Genomic DNA, 24284 nt, shown 5'->3' with positions numbered 1-24284 from the left:
CATACTTAGCGACTTACTTGCTTAACACAATTAAGCAAGTCATTTTATTTATAGAGTGCTTTTTAAAACCTAGGTCACAAAGAGGATAAAAAATTAAAAAGTCAGCAGACAATGGGGCAAAACCATCACAGCCGAAAACAATTAACCCTATAAAGGCAATTATATGTGTCACAGAGCAGCATGGTTTACAAGAATCAAGTACAACACACAAAAGAAATAGGTCTTTGACTCAGACTTATAAGACCCAAGAGACTAATTCCCAGGGGGAGACCATCCTACAGCCCAGGACAGGAATGAACAGTCCCTTTGTGTTTTCATTCTTAATCAAGATACAGCAGGCAGCGTTTAGAGGTCCTGAGGGGCCTAGCAGAGGAACACGGTGTAAGTAGATTACTGATCTGCTCTGAAGCAAGATTATTCAAAGCCTTGAAAATGAGGAGGAGGATCTTGACTTGAATGCTGAATTTAACCAGAAGGCAGTTAAGTGACATCAAAACTGGGGTGATATGAGAGCATTATGAAGTCCTAGTGAGGAGTCTTGCTGCAGAGTTTTGGACTAACTGTAATCTGGTAATGGCATCTATCTATCATAAATTGAATTACAGTAAATTGAATTACAGTTGTCTTGGTGGAGGACACAGAGGCATGGAAAACCACATCCCAATGCTGAAAACACTGGCATTGGTTAGGATACACCTTCCCCTAACCTAAACCTTATATCTGAACAAATTGTTTCGAAGAAGCCAAAATGTACCCATTTACCAAAAATGTCCTCATTTTGTGGCTTATAACATTTGGTCCTCACTATGTTTCAAGTACAAGTATACACACACGCACACACACACACACACACGTTTGTACAGTTACCTTATGGGGACCTTCATTGACATGATGCATTCACTAGCCCCTCCCCCTGACCTAAACCATCAAAAATAAATACCTAATCCCAACCCTTACCCTAATCCTAACCTGAGCGTAATTATAACCCTAATCAATAAACCAAGTCCTAACCATCAAAGAGCCATTTGAAGGTATGCCTGAAAGTGAGGACAGGCCAAAATGTCCTCACTCCTAGCGTCTGTAACTCAAATCAGTTCTCATAAAAATAGCATTACAAATACACGCACACATACACACACACACACACACACACACACACACACACACACACACACACATGCTGCTTCACTCTGTCAAGTTCTCTCGCAGACATCAATTCAGCCTCTGTGTTGTATTGATCTTGACAGGTATCGCAGTCTGAAGCAGTTCAATGTGGACATCTGCCAGACATGTTTTCTAACCGGCCGCACTTCCAAGGGAAAGAAGCTGCACTACCCCATCATGGAGTACTACACCCCAGTAAGACAAACATTATCAAGCGCTCTGACCGAATACAAAATTGAAGGCCCCAGGGTTGAATATAACTCTGCTTGTCTCTGAAAGAAATACTCCTATCTCTGTAGTCCTGCTGCCACACATAGATTAGCCTCCTCTCCACTGTAAGATCGCTATCATCTGAGCGTACACTGCTACGTACGCTTACACCGCCTTGTCCAGATCTATAGCAATGCAGAGATTGAGTACCACTCAGCAGTTACATCCTCTCTGGCTCACATAGTGCACACATAAAGTGCTATTTGGAGCACACATTGTGGGCTAAACCCCAATAAAACCAGACTCTTAAGCGATTGCCCGCACAGTCTCCGAAGTCGAGTTAATTCCGACGGAGTAGCTGCAGCACTGTAGTCGGGTGGTGCCAGATTTAATCTCTAATCAATTTTGAGCTGTAAAATATGGCAAAGGGCCATCTCTACAATGATTTTTTTTTTTCCACTGGACAATATTTTATATTAGCTGACAGTTTTTCACAGCAGTGAGGCAGGCAGGCGCCCATAGATTTCTACCATGATAAAGAGAGCAAGAAGTACAGAGCCAGAGAGAGAGAGAGAGAAGGGAGGACTCAGTGAGAGCAGGAGAAAGTGAGTTAGAGAGCAGATAGAGGAATAAGTTCCTTTAAAGTAAAAATAAGACAAAACCAGTGCAGCGACATAGTGGGAAAGTTTCAGATGAGGTCATTTTGGAAGAAATCAACACTTACAATAATTTTTGAGCGCCGTAATATGTCTCCTCACCTCTTATCTCTCATCCAACCAACCTCTCCTCTTAAATAAAACCCCAGACAACCTCGGGAGAGAAGATGAGAGACTTTGCCAAGACTCTGAAGAATAAGTTCAGGTCAAAGCAGTACTTCACCAAACACCCTCAGAGAGGTTACCTGCCGGTGCAGTCCGTGCTGGAAGCCGAGAGCTCGGAGACGTGAGTCCCACACAAAAACACATGAATGATTCACAAATCTCTCTCTCTCTCTCTCTCTCTCTCTCTCTACTTTCTGTCGTGTGACTCTCACTTTGTCTCAATTTCAGCCCTCACTGTTGCAGGCTAATTATCATGCTCCGACAATTTTTTGGGCCCCTCTGACTCGCTGAGATGGGTTAAAGGGACAGCTCTGTGTTTGGAATTAATATACTGCTATTCCTGTGATCTTGGTCTGGATCAGATGCTCTGTCCACATGAGTGAGTGTCACCCAAAGGGGAAAAACAAGAGCAACAATGAGACCAAAATCCATGAGATCATCAAGAAGCATAGCTCAGGGCTACGGCAGTACCCATTAAGCATGATTATGGCTCCATGTTTTGGCTCATTTTGTCTCTGTGTGGGTCACATTTCATAACCTCGAACGTTACATGAGTTAATACTTCCATCCAGTCACACAGAGCAGATATGACACTATATTATCATATTAATATTTCTGGTATATGTATCATGAGCATTTTATTGTCGTAGCTGGTTAAAAAGGAGCTGATTCTGACGTTTTTTATACTTCTTGTGGGGCAGTTTTCTACAGGGGTTTACAGCCTTGGGGGTGTGGACCCCTCGAGCAAGTTTTCAGATAAATCTAAGGTGTTGCAAGGTTATTACCAAGATGATTAATTTTCAAATCTTTGCTTTCTCCCTGTGAAATGTTGGGTAGGTTTATCGCTAGATGACTAAAAACTCTATTCATAGGGGACCAGTATTTCCAGGGGACCTTGTGTGTTTTAGAAATTACCACCTCGAGTTGGTGTTTTGTGTGATTGATTCATATGGGATGTGTGAAGTCTGCAATATACTTATTTTTTACTGAGATTAGAGTTAATCTGCCCAATCTCTGCATGGGTTACAAACATAAATACACATTCAAGCTCATTTATATAAATGTGTGTGTGTGTGTGTGTGTGTGTGTGTGTGTGTGTGTGTGTGTGAAAAGGGTTTAAAAATTATTTCTTTTGGTTGAACTGCTCATATAATAAGGTCTGAAGGTGCTAAGACGAGACAAGACAATTGAGGCAGGATCTGGGGTGAGCAGATCTGGAGCACACAGTAATAATAAGAGCTTTTTAATGAGGTGCACCACCTAACGTTGCAACACAAAGCATGTGTTCATCAGAGCAAGAAAAGGCAGCATAGATATTTGAATCCCCTGTGCTCAACTACTTCCTCTATTATATAATCTATTATACAATATACTGAATATCTACACATACTGATAAAAGCATCATGGAATCCATCAAAGCACCTGGAAATGCATCACAGAAAACAAGATAAACTGATTTCAGTTGTATATAGTTCTGGTGTGTTTGTATAAATCCAGTAGCTTTCCCTGCACGTCAGTGGTGAACGGGAAGTCTTTTCAACAGCCCAGACTTTCAGGGTCAGTCGATGTATTCATTAACATTATGACGTGAAACTGCATACGTCGCGAATCAAAGAATCTTGGTGTGAATACCTGACTCATGGTCTGCCTTATTAAAAAGCTGTTACTGTAAATGTATGCTGCTCGACATCCTGATCCACTCATCGCTCATAGACATGTATGCAACCAGTGATGAAGGGTCAGGAGTTGGTATTGTTTGACTTTAAAGCGTCAGAAGCCAGCAAGTACATACACTGTGTTTTAAATCATCTTACTCAGAGCACTTGCATAAACGTACTTCTTCCCTCCTCTGTGACGCTAATCTGATTTCTGTTGAAAATTTTCCTCACACATGTTCACTAATAAAATTACTGGATTACAGTAAATATCTCTGAGTTACTTTTAGCTTCAGCGGTCCTCCTACCACACAGTGGCACTTGCAGATAATATTGCCTCGGTGTTGTGTTGACATCGACTTGTGTCATTCCCAGGCCGTGCTCCTCGCCCAAGCTGCCCCACGCAGACACACACAGCAGGATTGAACATTACGCCAGCAGGTACGTGGCTCACCGAGCTGTGCTATACATCAAATCATTACAACAAAGTCTGTCCCTTTCACTCCACCCTTGCCTCCACCTCTTCCCCTCCCCTGCCTCCCTCACCCTTTTAGTCTTTGTCTCAAACTGATTGAAGTATTGATTTGGCTGCGTTGTGCTCTGTACTCCAGCCAGGGCTGAGACTGTACTGCCCAGCAGTTTCCTTCACGCTCCCCCTCCGCACAAACACATGCTGGTGCACACAAGCAGAGCAGTTTGTGGTTGTTGTGCGTGAGTGTGTGTGTGTGTGTGGAGGTCAGCGGGGTCCAGCGTGCCTAGCGGCTTGTCACTTGCGAGGGCAGTGAGCCCATTGGTCACCTGGGAGCTGTTGGTGTGGATTAGTGTCTGTCTGACAGGTTATAAACAGGGCACAGCACTGGACTCCCAAACCCCTGCCAGCTCTGCCCACAGTACCGCAGAGCTGGACACACACAATTTTCCTCTGAGCCTGTACTGTGTGTGTGTGTGTGTGTGTGTGTGTGTGCTTCTAAGTGTGCCATTGTGTATTACCTCCCCGAGGCCCCAACACACAACTGCCCCCCTGCCAATACAGAGGGAACACACACCAACAGGAGAGCAGGCACAATTGTCCTCTTTACCCCTCTTATCTCTCCCCCTTTTTCCCGTTTTACTGTTTCCTGCATGCCTTTTTTCTTTTTATTCTTATCTTCGTTCCCTCTGTTCTATTGTTTCACACCTACACATTTATTTCTCCCCACTTTCCCTTCTCTTGCTCTCTCTCTCTCTCTCTCTCTCTCTGCGAGCCCTTTCTTCTCCTCCATTCTTTAATACCTCTCTGTTGCATCCTCCTACGTTAACTCATTTGTTGCTAATTACAGCACAATTTGCTTCGTATTGGATCTTAACTAGCTCAATACTGTAGCCGCCAACTGAGGCTGAGCAATTCATCTAAATATTATCATGATTACAGTGCGGCCAAGTGTAATATCCACATCTCGGTAGCTGCAGTTTTTTCTGTGTAAAGATAAAATTTCTTGTTGTTTTCAGGTGGTTGGCTCACCTGGTAAATAACTCTGTAGCTCAACAGGCTAACGTAGACGTCTTTGACACAATATTAAAACTTTTGCCTTTGGTGTGACCGCTTGCTTCACTGTTAATCAAGCTTACAAGCTAACAGTAGCAGTAGTTAGCAGCTCCTCTGGTGATACTCTGCCATTTATGTGCTTGAATCTACAGCTTTTTTTCAGAAATGCCACCAAGGTTAAAATCTCTCAGCCACCAATGTTCTCAAGGCATGCTTGTTTCATAAAAAGATCTCAGCAACAATCGCATCATCATTTTTCTCCAGTAGGAAATGAAATGCAAAAATGTGTCACTTAGACTGAGTCATATCGCATTCACAATACCTGTAAAAAAAATGTTTTTCCTGGTATACTTTTCAGCCCTGCCTTCACCCAAATGAACAAAAAGAACAGAAATGGAAATGTGGTCTAAATGAGACACATTCACAGATAAAGTCGGTGTTTATTTCTTTCCAGCCTGCTGAGAAAATACCACAGACTCGAGTTGTCTTAGATCTGTCCGTTGATCTATATAGCATCTGAGCCACTTCGCTCATAGCCAACTTTATCTTAATGCAAGTCAGGAAACCGTCTCATCACGCAAGGCATTTTTTATCCGCACAAGAATAAATAAGATGGGGTTTTTATTTGAGAGAATAATTGTGATCACTGGGTTATGCTTTCAAACAGTGTGCACAAATGGTATCACTCACAATTTATCTTATATAAGCACTATTTAATCAATTAACTAGTAGTTTGTAACAAATTATAACACACATAAAGGCATTTGTAAGCAGATATGAAGACTGTTAAAGTGTAATCTCACTTACAGCCCACATGACATATCTCACTCTTGTAGGAACAAAGTAAATGGCAGGTGAATCCAGGATATCATCTCTATTTTTGTTCGTGACTTCTTGTGACAACTGAAGACATACATCTTAAAAGAAAACATCAATATATACGTTAACTTTCACCTAAAACAGCTGGGCACTGTCGCTTCAAATGTTACTCAAACCGAAGTAAATAGAGATTTTGTTTTGGACTGTATTCAGCCTCGGATCTGTCGAGCTGGGGAATATTTTCGGCAGCAGGATTGTGCGTGATGGATTAACTCTAAATAAACTACAGCGCCCATTTTCATCATAATGAAACATGTCAGCCAGCAGCTCATTGATGTGTTTTTAATAGTTATGGACAACAAAGGAGCTTGATTGCTCAGAGACACGTGAACGCTGTATGAGGAAGATAACACTTTCTTTAAGGATCAATTCAGTGTTGGTTTTCGGTCTTTCATGGGATTTAGTGGCTGAAAAAACAGAGGACATCAACAGGCTTATCCTCTGAACACTGAAATGTCCTTATATTTTCTTACAACTACATTATAGTGTGTTCCTGTATTTAATAAACAATTTAATTAGTGGTTATTTAATGGAGGTGGTGAGGGACAGATACACATTTTTTTTTGTAGGATTTTATATAATAAGACAAAAATCTGAACAATTCAGTGTAATAGCCCTTTAACAAAAAGATTGCTGTGATGATTGCTAAATTAAATTTTGAGTGAAACTAAATGAGGGTTATTTTTTTTATTCAGTCGTGGGTTTTGAGGCCTTTGTCAGCTGTGTTTAATTGGACCGCATGTAACGAGGGGTGCTCATTAATCACTCGGTTGGCGGTTCTGTCTCTGGTTCCTCACACCGACATGTCAGACGGCTTAGTCTGGAAAAGAGGGAGACACAAGAATAAGAGGCTGAGCGTAGAGGAGGGATGATTTTGTTTTAGGAAAAACACTATAATTTACTACTGTTTCTGTAACTCTGTCCTCCTTCCAGGCAGAGGTTATTGACCGCTGTTACAGCCTCAATTCGAAAAAAAAAGCAGGGACATTAACTAAAACATAAATATTACTGAATGAGATCGTAGCATCACTGGTAGTAACTCTACATGAATGAGGGATTTAACTGTGGGTGTCTCGTATTGGAGGTGAGTGGAAAAGATATTAGATTATTGGAAAATGACAAAGAAACGGGTAAAAATAAAACTAAAAGAAATAAGAACTAAATAAATAACTGAATAAATGAACAAAGTTAAAGCTGATACTGGCAACAACTCTCCCACTGTCCAAAGTCACATTCACACAGTCACTGTGTGTCTGGATTCATCCAGATTTACTCGGCGGACCTGTATGTGTGAACAAACGTCTGCATTATTTGCCCTGGACTTCACCCTGGTCCTGATCCCGGGTGAGTCTCATGTGTAAACAGACCAGACAATTGTCTGGAGTGAACTGACAAGGAGTGAGTGGGAGCGTCGAGCATGTGCAATCTTCTGTGTGAGTGCTGGTTTAATCAACTGTAACTTAAAAATGTACACCGGGACGAGTGAAAATGGCATTTTAATTGCTCTTCAGCAAAGTTTTTCAAAACATCTGCCCAGAATATCTCGTGCTCGGTCTCTCAAGCTTTCATACTTTGTTGTTGCTGCTGCTAGACACAGAACCAAGATGCTGCTTCATGTAGCTGCATCACACCCTTCTGTGATTTCTTGTGTTACTTTCCACTTATTTACTTATATTGCAGATATGTCCAAATGCAGGTGCTATTAATGTCAATGCAAAAAACAGTCCTTACAAAACAATCTGTAACCTCCTGCCAATTAGCCGCCCCTCACCTCACATGAGTGATGACGCGTGACATGAACAATCAGCACTGATTGAATGAGGAATAATTAAGCAATTTGCCTTTTTTGTAATGTACTGAACTAAAAACAGCACAAAGACGATACAATAAATGTTTCACCTCATGCTTCCTACATGCGATTGGTTCATTTGTGAATGACCGCGTTCAGTTTTTATTCACAGCGAACCAACTATTTGAGGAGTGTCATTTGGGAACACCTTAAACTAAACGAGTATCTCTGTTTTCAGATTTAGACACATCATAAGAAGAGAGTGTGAGCGTACTGATCTGAGCACTGCTGTAACAGGAGGAGACAGTTCTTATTATGGGAATGTTAAGTACTTTGTCTGAACTCAGGCAGCATGAAGGATTGACTTTATTCAGACTCCTTTCTGTCTGTCCTTCTATAAGTCTGTCTGTCTTTCCTTCTGTCTGTCTTGTAACTTTTTCTGTCTTCCTTCCTTCCTTCCTACCTTCCTTACTTTCTTCTTTCCTTCCTTCCTCCCCTCCCTCCTCTAACCCTCAGTTAATAGAGGGTATAAAGAATAAAATCACGGTCCTTATTTGAATTCATTCCCTGCCTTAATTGTAAGTCACCGCTCACTTCAAACACTAATGGAAAGTCAAGCTGATATCAAAATCCTGGATGTCGTCCCCCTCGGCGGGTTGGCGTCTTTCCTCTGGGATGACATATTAAACAGGTGTGTGTGGGAGTCTGTGTGCGTTCGTGTCAAAGTGCCCTTCAGCCAGCGAGGAGTAGACGTTTTAATCCAATGCAATAATGTAGTCTTGAGTCATCTCTAGAGAGATAAAGCATGTGATGTTCAGGGTTAGGAAGCCAAATTCGTGGGCATGTCAAACACACACTCAGCCTCTCCCCCCCCCCTCTCTATCTCTCTGTATCTCCCAGCCCTTCTCATATATCGATGAAGAAGTAGAGTTCATTCCTTTCATCATCAGCACCGCTTCAACATCTTATAGAAAAGGGGATGAGAGGAAAAAATAATAAAAAACCCTCTTGGAGCTCTGTTAGTATTTCTCCTCGCTTCCTCTACCGCTTCTCATTTCCTCTCACATTGATATCTACATTCATATAACACACATGTATGCGCACGATGCCCACACACACTACAACTGTTTCCTATTGCTTTTCTTCCCTTTTCTTTTCTCGCTCACTGTCGGCCCTGACTCCGCATTTTGCGGAGGCCCCCGTTTGATGAATAGTGTCGCAGGATGACTTACGAGCGGTCGGGTTCACAGGCCGAGCCTCCTGTAACGGTACGCGGATAAATCCTGCATTTCCTGCAGTGTTATGGTCTCATCGGACACTGGAGAGAAATGGGATGTAATGTGGATGTCCCTGACAAGCCTCTACATCACTCACCCCTCCTCCTCACTCACTTCAGCTGACGACATCCTGCGAAAGATGATGCAGCACGGGGTGTGTCGTGCATGTTTGCTGCAGTGTGGATTCAACACAGGCTTTCATGTGTGTCTGTACGCATGTATGTATGTATGTGGGCCGCCACAGGACTCCCCGCACATCAGCAGGTGGGTTCTCCGCTCCGGCTAATTACCTTACTCGAAGGATAAAACCCGCCCTGTGATCTTCCAGCGCCGTTATATATCATTAACGAGTGATCGTCAGTTGGCTGCATCCACCATAGATCACTTCATCGGTTTGTTTCCTTGACGTAGATGTCAGAGAGTGGGAGGCCTTGTGCGTTCAGGTGTGAGATATATACATGTAGGCGATGGAGTCAAAGGTGAGGGAGGGAAGGCTAAGTCAAGGGGAAAAAAAAAGAGAGAGTCGTGTTAAAACATGCTCACAGAATGACTAAGTAGTCAAAGATCATCTGGTCACGCAAACACGTACACAAAGAAAACACCCGTGATGATCACTGTAAACAGTGTTTTACTGGGCTTATTAATTTTGGCCATGAAATGCCAACAACTGCAGCCGTGCACCCTAATGAGCGTGACCCAAACTCTAATAAAGAAAGTAGTTGCACACTGTATGAGACTATAAGAGGCCATGCTTAATAATTTAATAACATGGGAGTAGTTTATTTGAGCGAGTAAATTATCCGTAGCCTGCACCGCCCTGTTTAAAGCGTGCTGTTCAACTCTTTCAGGGTTTTAGTCCAGTCCCCTGAACTGCTCATAGACTCGTCGGGGCCACCACAACATGTTTGATGTCAGCGAGTTAAGATATGGATGATGACATGAAATGCAAGCCGGATTTAATGTAATTTTTTTTTTTTAACAAGGGTTTAAAAAAATTAAAGTTTGAGTCTTGTGAGTCCTGCTGCATCTTTTTCAGACAGTGGAGTCTCACAGCCTGAGGAATGAAGCTGCTTCATAGTCTGGTGGTACGGCAGCAGATACTTCTGTATCTTTTGCCAGATGGTAGCCGGATGAACAAGCTGTACATCAGCACACTGGTGGACAATCACCCTAAGATCAGAGAGAAGAATATCTGTGGAGCACTGAAGCCCGCCGCCCCACCACTGCTGCACAGAGTGGTGTTCACTGCTTATTATCGATATACATCTATTCATTAATATTGAGCCTGACATGTGTCCAAATTGAAGCTAATTCGACGCTGCATTTCTTCAGGACGTCGGCAACAACACTGCCGGGTGTGAAGTGGAACAGATAAGATATACGAATGACAGTGACAGATAAGAAGAAAGTCAGAAGAAAGACAGAGAGCTTTTTGGTTAGATTAACCAACAATATGCTGCAAAATGTTTAAATGTTACCTCCATACAATTCCAAGTTTTTCTACTTAGTATACCCCATGCAGTGTATGTGTGTGTGTGTGTGCGTGTGTGTGTGAGAATGCAAGGCAAATTTTTAAATTCATTCCATTAACTGTCGTGCGCAGCGCTGACCTAAATACTGGGAGCAATTGGAGTTCAGTGTCTTCTCTCAAGGACACTGAGTCCATTCACATTTTATTTAATTTTTTTTTTATTTCAAACACAAACTCTCATTTTTACGCAGTGGTGGGATTTTTTTTTTTTTCCAGAAGCTTTTTTTTAAGCCTTCAAACATAAACCAATAAAAGCAGCTGCAGTGGGGAAACATTAAACATTCTTTTAGGTGACTGACGTTCTCTACATCGCCACAGTCGCTCAGCTCAGGACAGCTCAGCTAAACGGACACAGAATAAGGCATTTGAACAAGTTTGTTTTCTTCTTTGTACGTTGCCACAGAAGGTGCCAGGTGCTAAGAGCGGCTATTTATGAGCTACAGGTGTCTGTGTCAGTTTAGTTTGTGACCACGACAGCACCTGCGGTCTGTTTTTAACACAACTGAACTGTTTTCCCGTCCTGCAGATGGTGGAACAGCCCACAGAGAGGCCCAATGCAGAAATAGAAGCGCTGTCCTTGGTCCTGAGATACACACACACACACACACACACACACACACACACACACACACACACACACACACTGTTGCTGTCCATGGTGCTGGATAACAGCACATCTCTGAAAGACTTTTTTATCGCCTGCACGCTGGCGGACAGTGAGCAGTATTTCATCAGAACTTTAGCCCTCCCTCCTCTCGGACACGTTTACAGCTGCCACTCTGCAGTCTATACGTGTTTGTGGACTGCTTGCTGTTCAGTTACAGTCCTTGACACTTAAAGGCCACAGGTCCTATCCACACTCCTCAGGAGCTAAAGCGTACTGTGTGTTTGTTTGATCTTGTGTTTCAGGAAACATATTTCCCCAGTGTGTGACGGTATAAAGCGTGCTGCTTTTGCTGTTTCCCACATTTGCTCTGGCTCATCCACTGTGTCCTGTTTTTCTCTTTTCTGTGTTTGTTTGTATGCATACGTGTGTGTGCATGCCGTCGTTGATGTCTGTGCGTGTGTGTTTGTGTGTGTGTGTATATATATCTACAGATTGGCAGAAATGGAGAGCCAGAATTGTTCATTCTTCACGGATAGCCTGTCTCCTGATGAAAGTCTGTGAGTATTCTGCCACCCCCACACCAACAACTCCCTCACCACAACCACAGCCATGCACTGGGATTATGTGTGTGTGTTTTGTGTGTGTGTGTTTTGTGTGCACACTGTGTCCTCTTGATACCGTGATTGCTTCTGTGTTTACGTGTGTTTTCAACTGTTCGGGACAGAGTGGGTAATCGCATAAATAATCAGCCACATAATGAAAATGACCCACAGCGAGCAGCGTGCACACAGTCCCCCTTCATCACGCCTGCTGTGATTGAAGTCTTTGGCTGTGGGTAGATACACAAAGCCCCGCTGAGGGGAGGGTGTGTGTGTGTGTGTGTGTGTGTGTGTGTAGCGGGGCAGTGGTGAGGTTACAGCTGTGAAAGGAATGAGGGATGTTTGATGTGAATGAGGCAGCCAATACAGTGAGTGTGAAAAGCTGAGTGAGGGGCCACATGGACGGAGGGGTGAAGGTCGTCTGAGATCGCGTGTATGTGTGTGTCCAAGTCTTATTTTTGCTGTCGACATCCATGTTGGGCTGTTGATGTCGTCTCTACCTTCTCCGAGAGGGTGCTCTTTTTGTGTGTGTGTGTGTGTGTGTGTGTGTGTGTGTTTTACCCAGCTTTAAAGTCAAGGTTGTACGCCCAGCAGCTCTGTGCAAAGTGTTATCTGGTCTGTTAGAGCTCCAGGTGTGTTGTGTTTGTGTGTGTGTGTGTGTCTGGGTCTGCTCATTATTTCCTTTCAGACTTGTTATGTTTGTGTGTGTGTGTGTGTGTGTGTGTGTGTGCTCTGAGATGAGGCTGTGATTGACACCACATTAAAAGCTAGTTTTAGGCTACGACAAAGACTTCACTACTCTTCAAGCAGTGCAACACTTTGTTCCTACTGACACCTGTGCTTCTTAAGCCTGCTGCAAATGTCTTTGCATGTATTGGGATTCTAGTCGGTTGGAGCTTTGTCACAAAAATATGTAGTGCATGCACGCATAGTGTTTGCATCCATGCATGAGCGTGTGTTTGTATGCATGACACTTCACTCCTGCCCCTTGTGTGCAGCGCTGCTGTACTCTGCTCCTGTGCCCTTGCATCTCGTTGTTTTTGTTCTGCGAGCCCGTCCTTGTGTCTGCCGGTGATGCTCCGTACTTCCTGCTGCATGGCTCTGTACATGCCGCTGTGCTATCTGTGCCTCCAGCTGGTGTTTGGCTGGCATCACACAGCTTCCATGCTGCCTTCCTGTGTGTGTGTGTGTGTAGCCTTTGCCCTGCAGCTGTGTGCAGTGATCCGGGTTCACTGGTGCTGCTCATCGCCACAAAATGGTCAGTAAAATTGCAGATGTCAATAGACCTGAATTCCACATAGGCATTATTTCAAGGTTGTAATAATTATGTGCATAATAACACCATTAAACTCACAAATATTAAAAAAGAAAATCTACAAGGCTAGTTTAACTATTTCACGACACAACATTTAATTCCCAGCTGCAGTAACTTTGACACGCTAATGTGAGCTAGCTATGAATTATTATTAAAGTATAAATTTTATGTGGAATCAGTGGCGGAAATGGCCACAACTTTCTGAGAGTATGTGATGCACTCTTAGTTTGATGGTGTTTTTCAGCCTTACATGCAGACGACTTGTTTGTTTATTCAGCAGAAAAGATGTCAAGACAAGCACAAGAGATTAATAGCATTAAATGCAAACAACCTGCCAAAACAAAAGAAAAAAAACAAAAATAGGCATGAGATGGTGTCAAAAGTCCAGAGGCAGAGAGAGGTGGACAGCGTCTCCTGTCTTATGTCTGGAGCGAGGAACAGATCAGCCCTGATCGGAGGAACTCAGACTCCTGCTTGTATTATAAGGCAGCGGTGGCTCTTTAATGTGATCAGCTGTCTGGACGTGCAAGGCTTTAAACATGGTTACAAGGATCTTGCATTGGATTCTGAATTTGATGTCCAGCCAGCGTAAAGACATAAGGATCGGTGTAATGTGAGACCTTTCTGAGGACTTTGTCAGAAGCTTGGCAGCAGCGTTTTGAGCCAAGTGTAAGTGGCTTATGTGAGTCCTGCTAAGAAAAGGTGAAAAATACAGATGAATAATAATCATCTTTTGGCTCAGTGGGCCTACAGAAACAGAAACAAACCATCGCTTAACTCGCCGGTCAAGACTGAAGGCCTGACCTGTGAAAACATCCGGATTACGGAGGATAAAGAGCCCGAGACAATTTTAACCAGACTTTTGAGCGCATTGTCTCATGAGAAAAAGAGATCTCTTGATTCCTCCAGTACCGACAGAAGCACCCTGTAAAGACATTTAATAGATACTCAATATCTAAAAATCAAACGCCGTTCCTTCCCCTTTAAATTTTCATGGAAATGCCTGTGGATAATTTTTGACCCACTTATGATTAAAAACTTGATTTACTTAAAGCAACACTATGTAACTAACGATTATTAAAGGTTATTACTGAGTCTCCATCCATCCATCTGTAACCACTTATCCTCTGCTGGGCCTGGAGCTGACAGAGTGTTCGGCGGTGTGGGGTTGCCAGTTCAATCTCAATCCCAGGTTGTCAGATATCAATATTATGGGTTAATCAGGTTCAGGTCCAAGAGAGTCAGCATCTGATGGCTTGGGAATAAGACTCAATCAACTATCTCTCTCTAGAATCACTTTAAAAAGTTGCTGTAATAAAGTAAAAGAGGTAAATAAATCACCAGTTGCACCAGCTCTATACCCTCCGCAGGGTGCTCGAGGGTTCATGAGAGTTTGCCCAACCGGTCCACATTTGTTTTGTGGACTTGGAGAAAGCATTCGACCGAGTCCCTTGTGGAATTCTGTGGGAGGTGCTCTGGGAGTACGGGGTCGGAGGCCCTCTGCTAAGGGCTTTACGGTCCCTGTACGACCGGAGCAGGAGCTTGGTTTGCATTGCCGGCAGGAGGTCAGACCTGTTCCCGGTGCATCTTTGTCACCGGTTCTGTTCATTATTTTCATGGACAGAATTTCTAGGCGCAGCCAGGGGCCGGAGGGGGTCCGGTTCGGGAGCCACTGGATTTCATCTCTGCTTTTCACAGACGATGTTGTCTTGTTGGCTCCTTCGAGCCAGGACCTCCAGCATGTCCTGAGGCTGTTTGCAGCCGAGTGTGAAGCAGCTGGGATGAGATACAGCACCTCCAAGTCTGAGGCCGTGGTTCTCGACTGGAAAAAGGTGGCTTGCTCCCTCCGGGTTGGGGGAGAGCCGCTGCCTCAAGTGGAGGAGTTCAAGTATCTTGGGGTCTTGTTCACGAGTGAGGGAAGGACGGAGCGCGAGACTGACAGGCAGATTGGTGCAGCAGCCGCAGTAATGTGGTCGTTATATCGGTCTGTCATGGTGAAGAAAGATTACGATTTACTGGTCAATCTACGTTCCTACCCTCACCTACGGTCATGAAGATCCCGGATACAAGCAGCCGAAATGAGTTTCCTCTGCAGGGTGGCTCCCTTAGAGATAGGGTGAGGAGCTCTGTCACCCGGGAGGAGCTCGGAGTAGAGCCACTGCTCCTCCACGTCGAGAGGAGCCAGTTGAGGTGGCTTGGCCATCTGTATTGGATGCCCCCTGGACGCCTTCCTGGGGGGGTGTTCCTGGCATGCCTCACCAGGAGGAGACCCCGAGGACGACCCAGGACACGCTGCAGTGACTATGTCACTTGGCTGGCCTGGGAACGCCTTGGGATCCCCCCGGAGGAGCTAGGGGAAGTGTCCGGGGAGAGGGAAGTCTGGGTGTCCCTGCTCCTGCGACCTGGCCCCGGAAAAGTGGAAGAAAATGGATGGATGGATGGATCAAATAAAAAAAACGTCTTTTTTAGGAATACCTGTAATATCCGGTTTATTGGCAACCCACTGATGCATCTAAGCATTCTGATTAACAGATCTGACAGTAATAAGATGTGATTCTGTCCATTTTTAAACAAAACCAGTCTGCTTGACTAAGTCTGGCTCACTAATACCTCTGTGATGTATAATCTGGCATTACAATGCAAAGCTATAACTCGCTTTTAACTTGGCTCAGTAAAGGAGTTTGGTTCACAGCCCAAAGCATTACGGCAACATATAAATAGACAAACAGCTGTCTTTCCGTTAAAATAATTGCCAAACATTCACAGACGCATTAAATGTGTTTGCAGCCGCAGGTCTGCTCTCACAGATCTGCACATAAAATTTTCTCTTTCATTGTCAGTAAAGTGTTTATTATTGTTTATCTATGAGGATCCACCTTCCATTTTTAATACATCTAAGTGTGTTTTTTTAATGGTGTGTTAAGCCCAGTTTATTACAGAACACTTAATATTTGGCCCGTGAACCTGGCGCAGTGCCTTCGTCACAGTGTCCCGTCCCGTTCTGTCCAGTCTTGCTTGATTGCGTCCCGTCCCCTTGGCCTGTCTGCTGTCCCATGCCGTCCTTGGCTCTGCTTTGTGCTGCTGGTGGCTGTGTGCTGGTGGCTCAGTGTGCTGTCTCCTGTGTGGGGGACTCAGGGATGAAGATCAGTACCTCCTGCGTCACTCCAGCCCAGCCCTGGACCATGACTCACCCTGCGGACAGCACATGCTGCTGGCCCACCTGGAGCACCAGGACAAGGAGCAGCTCCAATGCACCCTGGCCCGCCTGGAGAACGAGAACAGGTCTGTAAACATGAGTGTGCAGTGAGTTTGGATTTCCATCAGTAAAGCTCCCCAGAAGCATTATAACACAAATGTGTGCGTATGTGTGTGTGTTTATCTGGAGGCATTACAATCTTTATGGTTTATCTGTTTCCATTTGCAAACCTTCTGCAGAGAGTAAACAGAGAGGGAGAAAATATTCTGTGTGTGCATACCTGACAGCACAGATGGTACAAAGTACAAATGCTCTGTTGCCGTAAAACTTTTTTTTTTACTTTTACACCCTATACTTTAACACAAATATCTAGCACAACAGGCTCGTCACTTTAGTTTTAATGCATTTGAGGGGAAGTATTAGCGATTTATTTTGCACGCCGCCTTCCCAACATCACAAGACTGACTCTGACCTGTCGATGCATATCACACACACAGATGTAACGAGACGAGACGACGTAAAAGACGTAACAACAAACTAACAGACAGATAAGGCAGGTCAGTGTCTCGTATCTGCCTCAGTGTTCTTATTTTGTCGTTTTTGCCTCTCTGGACAATTAACCAACCCAAAATGTCGTTATGTCACGTTCTGGGAATGACACTCAACAACCAACAATCTATCTGGTGAGTTTACAAACAGTTTAATAGTGTCTGAATTATATTAATATGACGTGAGGTTCAGTTCGGTAGAAATGTCTTTCAGAGGGAAACTTTTTACTTTAATACTTTGAGTACATTTCAGAGCCTTTTCTTCCTTATTTTTACTTGCATAAAGAACTGGAATGAGTAGTTAAACCTTTAAAGTATCTGTAGTGAGTAAAGAACGTGTGAACATTTAACAGAAACCATGAGAACCGAAGAATAAATCGATCAGGTTTGCCAGCATGGTAAGAAAAAGAGACAGGAAGAAATAGATGGCTCCCTCCATTTTGAAGCAGTCATAAAGTTTTGATTTGTGTCCAGTCCTCGAGAACCTATATTTCTTCAGACCGTAAGAGTCTGCTGATCAAAAGAATCTGCATATTGTCCTGTAAAGTCCATCGCTCACCGTCTGCCAACTTCTTTTGTCAAACAAAAACACAACTTCTTTTGACACAAGACGCATTTTTCTTTTCTTCCCGACCGCTTTTGTCGACTGTGTTTGTTTTGGTTATGTTGCTGCCTACAGCCTGACAGCGTGCCCGACGTTTTCTGTTTTTTGTTTTCACGCTAGATTTGAAGCCTCTGACGGTCGGACAAAGCTCGGCTTTTACAGTGAGAGGCGTCTTTTTTTTTACGTTGTTTTCCAAACACAGCTGAACGCAAAAACACAAGAAAAAAATGATGATTAATGTTTTGAATGATAGCAAAAGGTTTTATAAACAAAAGTGAGCAGGTTTATCTGAAGATATAAGAGAGAAACACTGTTACCTACTTCCATTTTATAATCCCCAGACAGTAATACTGAAAGGAAACTTATTTATTTCAATTAACAATAACTAGTAATATGTAAGTCTGTCGGTGCCCTTCAGCAGAGACAGGAAGACTTCATTATGGATGGCTGGAAGTGTAAAAAAGCATCTCTGACGTACATTAGTTCAGATGTTTATGTTATTTGTATGCATCGTGTCCTCGTGGCTGAGCGGGTCGGGCGCTCTGCATAAATGAATCAAATTCATTCCCCCTATCCTCTTAATTGGTTACCAGAGGGGACCTTTGTGCGAATGATTCATATGAATAATTTTCTTCTCGTCTTCAGTTGGGATGTGACCTTTCTACACACTACACACACACACACACACACACACACACACACACACACACACACACACACACACGTGGCCTTTGGGTGTCTGAAACCTTGACCCAGTTCAGTTTTTATCAAAACAATGTATCCTGGTCATGTTGTGACACTGCAGTGTTCTCTCTTGTCTTTATCACTACAGTCTGCTGCTGCAGCGTTTATCCTCCGCCGAGGCTCAGATCTGGATAATAGATTAACACCAGAATCAAATAACTTTAACTCTGATCTTCTTCTAAAGATACGATTAAAACACATGCTTGTCATTGTTTTATGAGCTCATGCCTTTTCTTGTTTCATAACAAGAAAACGTTCAGATGTCTGCTGCAGAAAATGATGGATTAGTTCAGTTTGGAGTCTCAGATACAAGAGCTGTAAAATATGGTTTAACACAATTGATTTTCATCTGCTTTCTGTCTGTGATTGATGCTGACAGAACCTTAAAGGGGCTCTGTGGAACCTCTGTGTTTAGTTTATGTCTGCGGGCTCCGTTTCTGAACAAATGTCAGCTGCTGTTGCTCTCTAACAAATCAGGAACATGTGGCGATGAGATTGAGAAAGATGAAATTATGAGTTAAAAATTCTTCATTATGACTTAAAATGTCTTAAATATGTGATAAAAAGGTATAATTATGAGAGAAAAGGTAGAAATTATGAATTGTAAAGTCTTACTTGTGAGATTAGGTCATAAATATGAGATACGAAATTCAAAATTTTGAGAAAACATCAGATTTCTGCACTAAAAATCAAAATTATGAGAAAAGTCACAATTCAGAGATAAAAAAATGAAATTATGAGTTGAAAAGTCATAATTGTGAGTTAGAAAGGTTGAAATAAAGAGACAAAAAGTCACAATGCCATCAAAATCATGAGAAAAAAACCTACTTCTGGGACAACAAGTTAAAATTATGATATTATTATTATATTACAAAATGATAACTTCCCTCCCAAATGTGTTTTTAGGTTCCTGTTGTAAATTCTCTGAGGTCTAAAGTACTGAAAACATCTGTAACATCACTATTTAGGGCAGCATGTTTTACACCTCGTCTAAAAAGGCTTTTTAACAGACAAAAGAAATAAACAATTGTTTGTGCATGGCTCATATTCTCTTCATTAGTGTAAAAACAGTGTTTTGGGAAATGGCAGTATTATTATAAGTCCATCTTGTGATAAAGGGAAGGGTTCCCAGCGCAGTGGTCTTCTACATAATAGGCCTTAACATGTTCAGGAAAAGTAGAGAAGAAAAGAGAATTAAAGTAGAAAATGACTAATTACACATACAACAGTGGAGTGAAGCCAACGTCAGCGGAAACACACGGGTTGATCCTCTGGACTGCACATGAGAAACATGATGACACTGTGACAGTGCAGCTTTTGTTTGTCCCAAGTGAAGGTTATTACTAATTCAGCATCAATAGAACAGCATGGTTCTGCAGCACTCAGAGAAATTAAAACACCTTTGGTAATGCCTCACAGCGCCGTCCGTTAATGGCCTCCGCGTCACACACGTATGAGGCAGACGACACTGATTTACTGCAGCTTATGTGCACAATGAAGATGATTGCTCTCCGCACGGTGAGATGTCAACAATACATTAGCCCCTCGCCGCACTGCTTTTTACGGGTTAGTATTTATGCGTGTGGTGAAATGATCCCAATTATGTAACTCACAAACATTTGAGCTCATTATGTGTAGGTGCTTTCCTGTTTGCATCAGGTGGAAGCTGGATAAATATATGCGTTTGTGTTTACGTGTTCTGTTTGCTGCACCTGACTGTTTTTCTCCTCCATCTGGCCTCTGCGGGTCCTCAGGGTGCTGCAGGGCGAGTACAGGAGGCTCAAGTGGAAGCACGAGGAGGCGGCGTCGGTCCCCATGCTGACTGAAGCCGGAGAGGGCGGCCCAGGTTCCCCCACGGCGGAGGGGCAGCAGGACGAGGAGCTTCTGGCCGAGGCCCGGGTCCTCCGGCAGCACAAGACGCGCCTGGAGACCCGTATGCAGATCCTGGAGGACCACAACAAACAGCTGGAGTCGCAGCTGCGCAGGCTCAGGGAGCTACTGCTACAGGTACGCCTCTGTGAGAGAGCTGAGTCGTAGCGTGGAAACATTTACTAAAATATTCCACCTACGTGCAGTCATCATCCTCTAAGTCAGGGGGTGGGCAGATATTTTTCCTCGGGGGGGGGGGGATACATGAGAAACCCAGATTGTTGCCGGGGGCCAAACAAATTTTGTTTTGCTGTGCCTCTAATTTTATGACGAGATTAAATTCTTATTTTTCAGCATTGATTATACTGAAAATCACTCCTAACAGCAGGTTATCAGGATGCCTGCGGGCCGTGAAGTGCGCTGCTCTGCTCGAGGTTATGATAATTTCAGTATCACTTTCTTTCCTTAAATTTCCCTACATTTACAAAAACAACAGCTGTGTAATCAGGTTCCAATTAGAGGGAAAATTGAGATAAAGAACCTGTTACATCAGTAAGTTCTGTCTTCATAGACGTTGAATTCTAAGTTGGTTTGTAGATATATTTTAGTTTATTTATTTATTTTTTTTCACGTTTAGCTGACCTACAATGAACCAACCAGCACTGATATCTTAGCATCTGGAATTAACTACAAATATATTACTTATCTTGCTCTGTTTTTTTTTTCCTATAATTGTTTTTTTTTTCTCACAATATTTTTTGAAGACAACTTGGGATTTATGAACCCTTAGATTAAAATTAGCATATTTACCCTCATAAAACCCCCCAAACTAATAAAAAACACAAAGGAGCTGAATGTGAAATAGAATCTGTGAATATTATTGATGAATATTTCAAACTCATAAATATATATGTAGTAGCTACAAATAGCTCCAATATGTTGCTGCCTCATCTTCTTGCTCAAGAACACGAAATGCCTTTTTATCCCCGATCCTTAACTAACCCTCAAGGAGGATAGTAACAAGTTATTTTTAATCACTCACAGTATTCTGTATTCCTGTGAAGCAGCTTCATGCGAGCAGCTGACAGTTTGTAAACTGTCTGGAAACAGCTTCGGCCAGTGTTGTAACATCAAAGTTTGTGGAAATAATCCAACATTGAGTGATGAACTTCATGGCTGTCGAGAAGATACCAGGCACCAGCTACACAGGTCAATTATTGGACATTATATGACACAAGGCTTCACTCCTACTTCTCAGCTCTGACTTGGGTGCCTAATAGTAACTCTGAGGAGTCGTTAAGGAAGTGAAGGACCGGAGCCATTTGTCAAGGTGGAGGTGTGCAGTTTCCTGCCAAAACGAGTGTGGGGAATCCCTTACCATGTGTATAAAGATGCCCGGTGCTCCAGGTGAAGAAGATGAGCGATAAGGGTGGGGAGATAAACCCACTAGATGATTGACTCGGGTGTCGTATACGTCCTGTGACAAAACTTAAAATGAACCTTATCTTTCTGTTCATTTGAAATGTATCCGTCTCCCAGTTTGTTTCCTACAGTTTGAACCGCAGAGTGTGATGTGCTAAGACTGTTCATAAAAGACAGGTTTTAATATTTCTAATTAGCGTATCTTAGTATCTCTTCTACAACTGGAGTATTCTCCTTTTCTTGTGTGGAGTCCCCCAGGGGTCTATTCTTGGTCCAGTTTCATGGTCATAAGCTTCATGCTTTCAGATTGCCCGTCCATTTCTTGTCAATTCAATATCTCAGGAACGTCTTGAGGGAATTGAAATTGTCAAACGTCAAAGTTCAAAGGTCACTGGCCATCTCTCAACAACTCATAGGATTCAAACAAAGATTTCAGACAAATGTCGAATAGGATAAAATGTTTATTGATGACATTTTATGTCCTAATGTCAGAGGTGGACTTCACTGTGACATCATAATGTGCCTGCTAATGTCAACTGAGACATTTAACCAAGATCAGGCGATTTCTTACATTTGCCAATCCAGAGAAAATCATCCATTCTATCAGCGGGCGAAACATCCGATGCCTGTATCTCACCTAAAACACTTCTGTCAGAGTTTTAACACGTTTTAAGAGAAGCTAACGCGTGAAAGAAATTCTCGCTGCCATTCCCTGTTTATCTGTGTTCGTCTGCTAACTACCAGTTGAGGTGTGATTTCTGCTTGAGATCATCTTGCCTGGGCCTCATGGATCCTAAATCTTGATTTGTAACTAAAAGTGACTGATCTGCTCTGTTCAGCTGCATCAGGCAGAGGCTCCTTAGAGCTCAACGCACTGAGACTGAAGAAAAGAAACGCTGCACAGTGAAAAAGTAGAATTCTATTAATCATAGTAATGAATTCTGAAATAATACACATAATAATCATATAAGTATTATTAGATCAGAAATATCTAAGGTATAGGCTTCAGTTGGAACTGTGCTTCAGTGTGTAGTCTGAACAAAGGGCAGCGACATTCAAGCTCAGTGGTTTTCAACATCAGTAGCACAAATACAAGAAGGGAAAGGTACATGTAAAAGAAATGTGCAAAATAACGGTTAAAAAAAAAATGAAACTTTGAAAATATGATATAGCAAGATGGAAGGAAATACCAAAAGTGGGAGTATAAAAGACAGAGGATAAGCCTTAAGACACCCTGGAGCGTAATGTAAAAGGATTTACTGCAGCATAAAGGAAAGGTGTGAGGAAGAGACGGCCAGGAGAGTGGTAGCTGACATACGCAGTCGCTGGGTTACTATAATAAGAAAGTATAAATTGTTAGCAGCGGGGAGTACCGATGCAAATCGTGCATGCAGTTGATTGAATAAAGGGAAAGGCGCAAAGGGAGTGAGAATGAGAGAAAGACGGATGGGAATCTTCTTCAGGTCAAAGACTGGGAAATTGAGAGTGAAAAAGCGAATGCGGCAGAGTTGGAGGAGGTTCCGCCGGTGCCAATATCACAGATTCATTTCCTGAAAAAATGAAATCAGCAAAATCTGCCTGTGCAGTCCGCGGAAATGTGCGTATGTATGAATCTCCCTCAGTCTCTGCAGAAAACCTACTCGCCTTTTGAGTTTTCCTGCAATGTTTCCAAAAAACGAGACAGATGACAGAAAACACAACAACATCTTGTAAAAACACAACATTTGAGAAAAACACAACTTTTCACAAAACACTTGGTGAAACATTTCTGTGTGTTGTTCCTTTTTTCTGTGATGTTGTGTTTTCTGTAAGGTTGTGTTTTGACCTTCAGGGCCACTGTAGTTGTGTACGGAGCGTGGGAATATAACTGTTTCATGACTTCCATCTCTGTCGGTGTGTTTTCTGCCGCGCTGCTGTGTGCGGTGTGATTCGCCGTCTGTCTATCAAACACAAATCACAGTAAACTGGTGGTTTTTGTGTGGCAGCTGTCTGGAAAAGTTTCTATTCTGTAATGATTCTGCACAGAGACGCCCGTTGAGGACTGCTGGCAGAGCGCCATCAGCTATCACATTCATTACTATATGAAAGGCTCAATGACTTTCCAGCCCTGAAACATGATGGATACGAGCTATTATTTGAAGTGAATGATAATCAGTCTTTTCCACGAAACAGCCCAAAGATGATTCGGAGGCCAACGGATCAGAACCGTCGACCCTGTCTTCTCCTGTGTCCGGAGGAGGTCGCCACGGGGAGCCGGCCAGCAGAGAGACCACCGACACCGAAGCAGCAGGTCCGCGACACGCAGATGTGGCACAAATACACGCTCATTGAACGTGAAACCATGCGTCCTCCCCTTCCCATCACACACTTAACCACTCATAAAGGTGTAATAATGTGTTTTTGTGCGTGTGTGTGCGGCAGGAGACGACATGGAGCATGAACAGGATACAGTGCTGCAGCTCCAGGAGGTCATCGAGCAGCTGAGAAACGTCTTCCCCTCAGAACCGGGTGAGTCCGCCTGGGCTGCAC

The 24284-nt window shown here is 43.1% G+C and overlaps 1 protein-coding gene and 1 long non-coding RNA gene across 2 annotated transcripts in view; one reads left to right on the top strand and one right to left on the bottom strand.

Annotated features, from left to right (window-relative positions):
• Positions 1-24284, top strand: part of drp2 (dystrophin related protein 2) — a 102541-nt gene that overhangs the window by 75873 nt on the left and 2384 nt on the right. The window contains exons 16-23 of the mRNA XM_037077091.1: positions 1248-1359; positions 2180-2316; positions 4226-4291; positions 11950-12015; positions 16508-16654; positions 20219-20471; positions 23928-24045; positions 24177-24263. Coding sequence (XP_036932986.1) covers positions 1248-1359; positions 2180-2316; positions 4226-4291; positions 11950-12015; positions 16508-16654; positions 20219-20471; positions 23928-24045; positions 24177-24263 — 986 coding nt within the window. The remainder of the gene's footprint in view (positions 1-1247; positions 1360-2179; positions 2317-4225; positions 4292-11949; positions 12016-16507; positions 16655-20218; positions 20472-23927; positions 24046-24176; positions 24264-24284) is intronic.
• Positions 15834-20315, bottom strand: LOC119007422. Its single transcript, XR_005071126.1, has 2 exons — positions 20177-20315; positions 15834-16637 (listed from the first exon to the last, which is right to left on the bottom strand). It is a non-coding gene; the product is annotated as an uncharacterized LOC119007422 (long non-coding RNA).

The sequence above is a fragment of the Acanthopagrus latus genome, chromosome 18 (assembly GCF_904848185.1).
Source record: "Acanthopagrus latus isolate v.2019 chromosome 18, fAcaLat1.1, whole genome shotgun sequence".
Taxonomy (NCBI): Eukaryota; Metazoa; Chordata; class Actinopteri; order Spariformes; family Sparidae; genus Acanthopagrus; species Acanthopagrus latus.
This window is presented reverse-complemented; position numbering and strand designations above follow the sequence as displayed.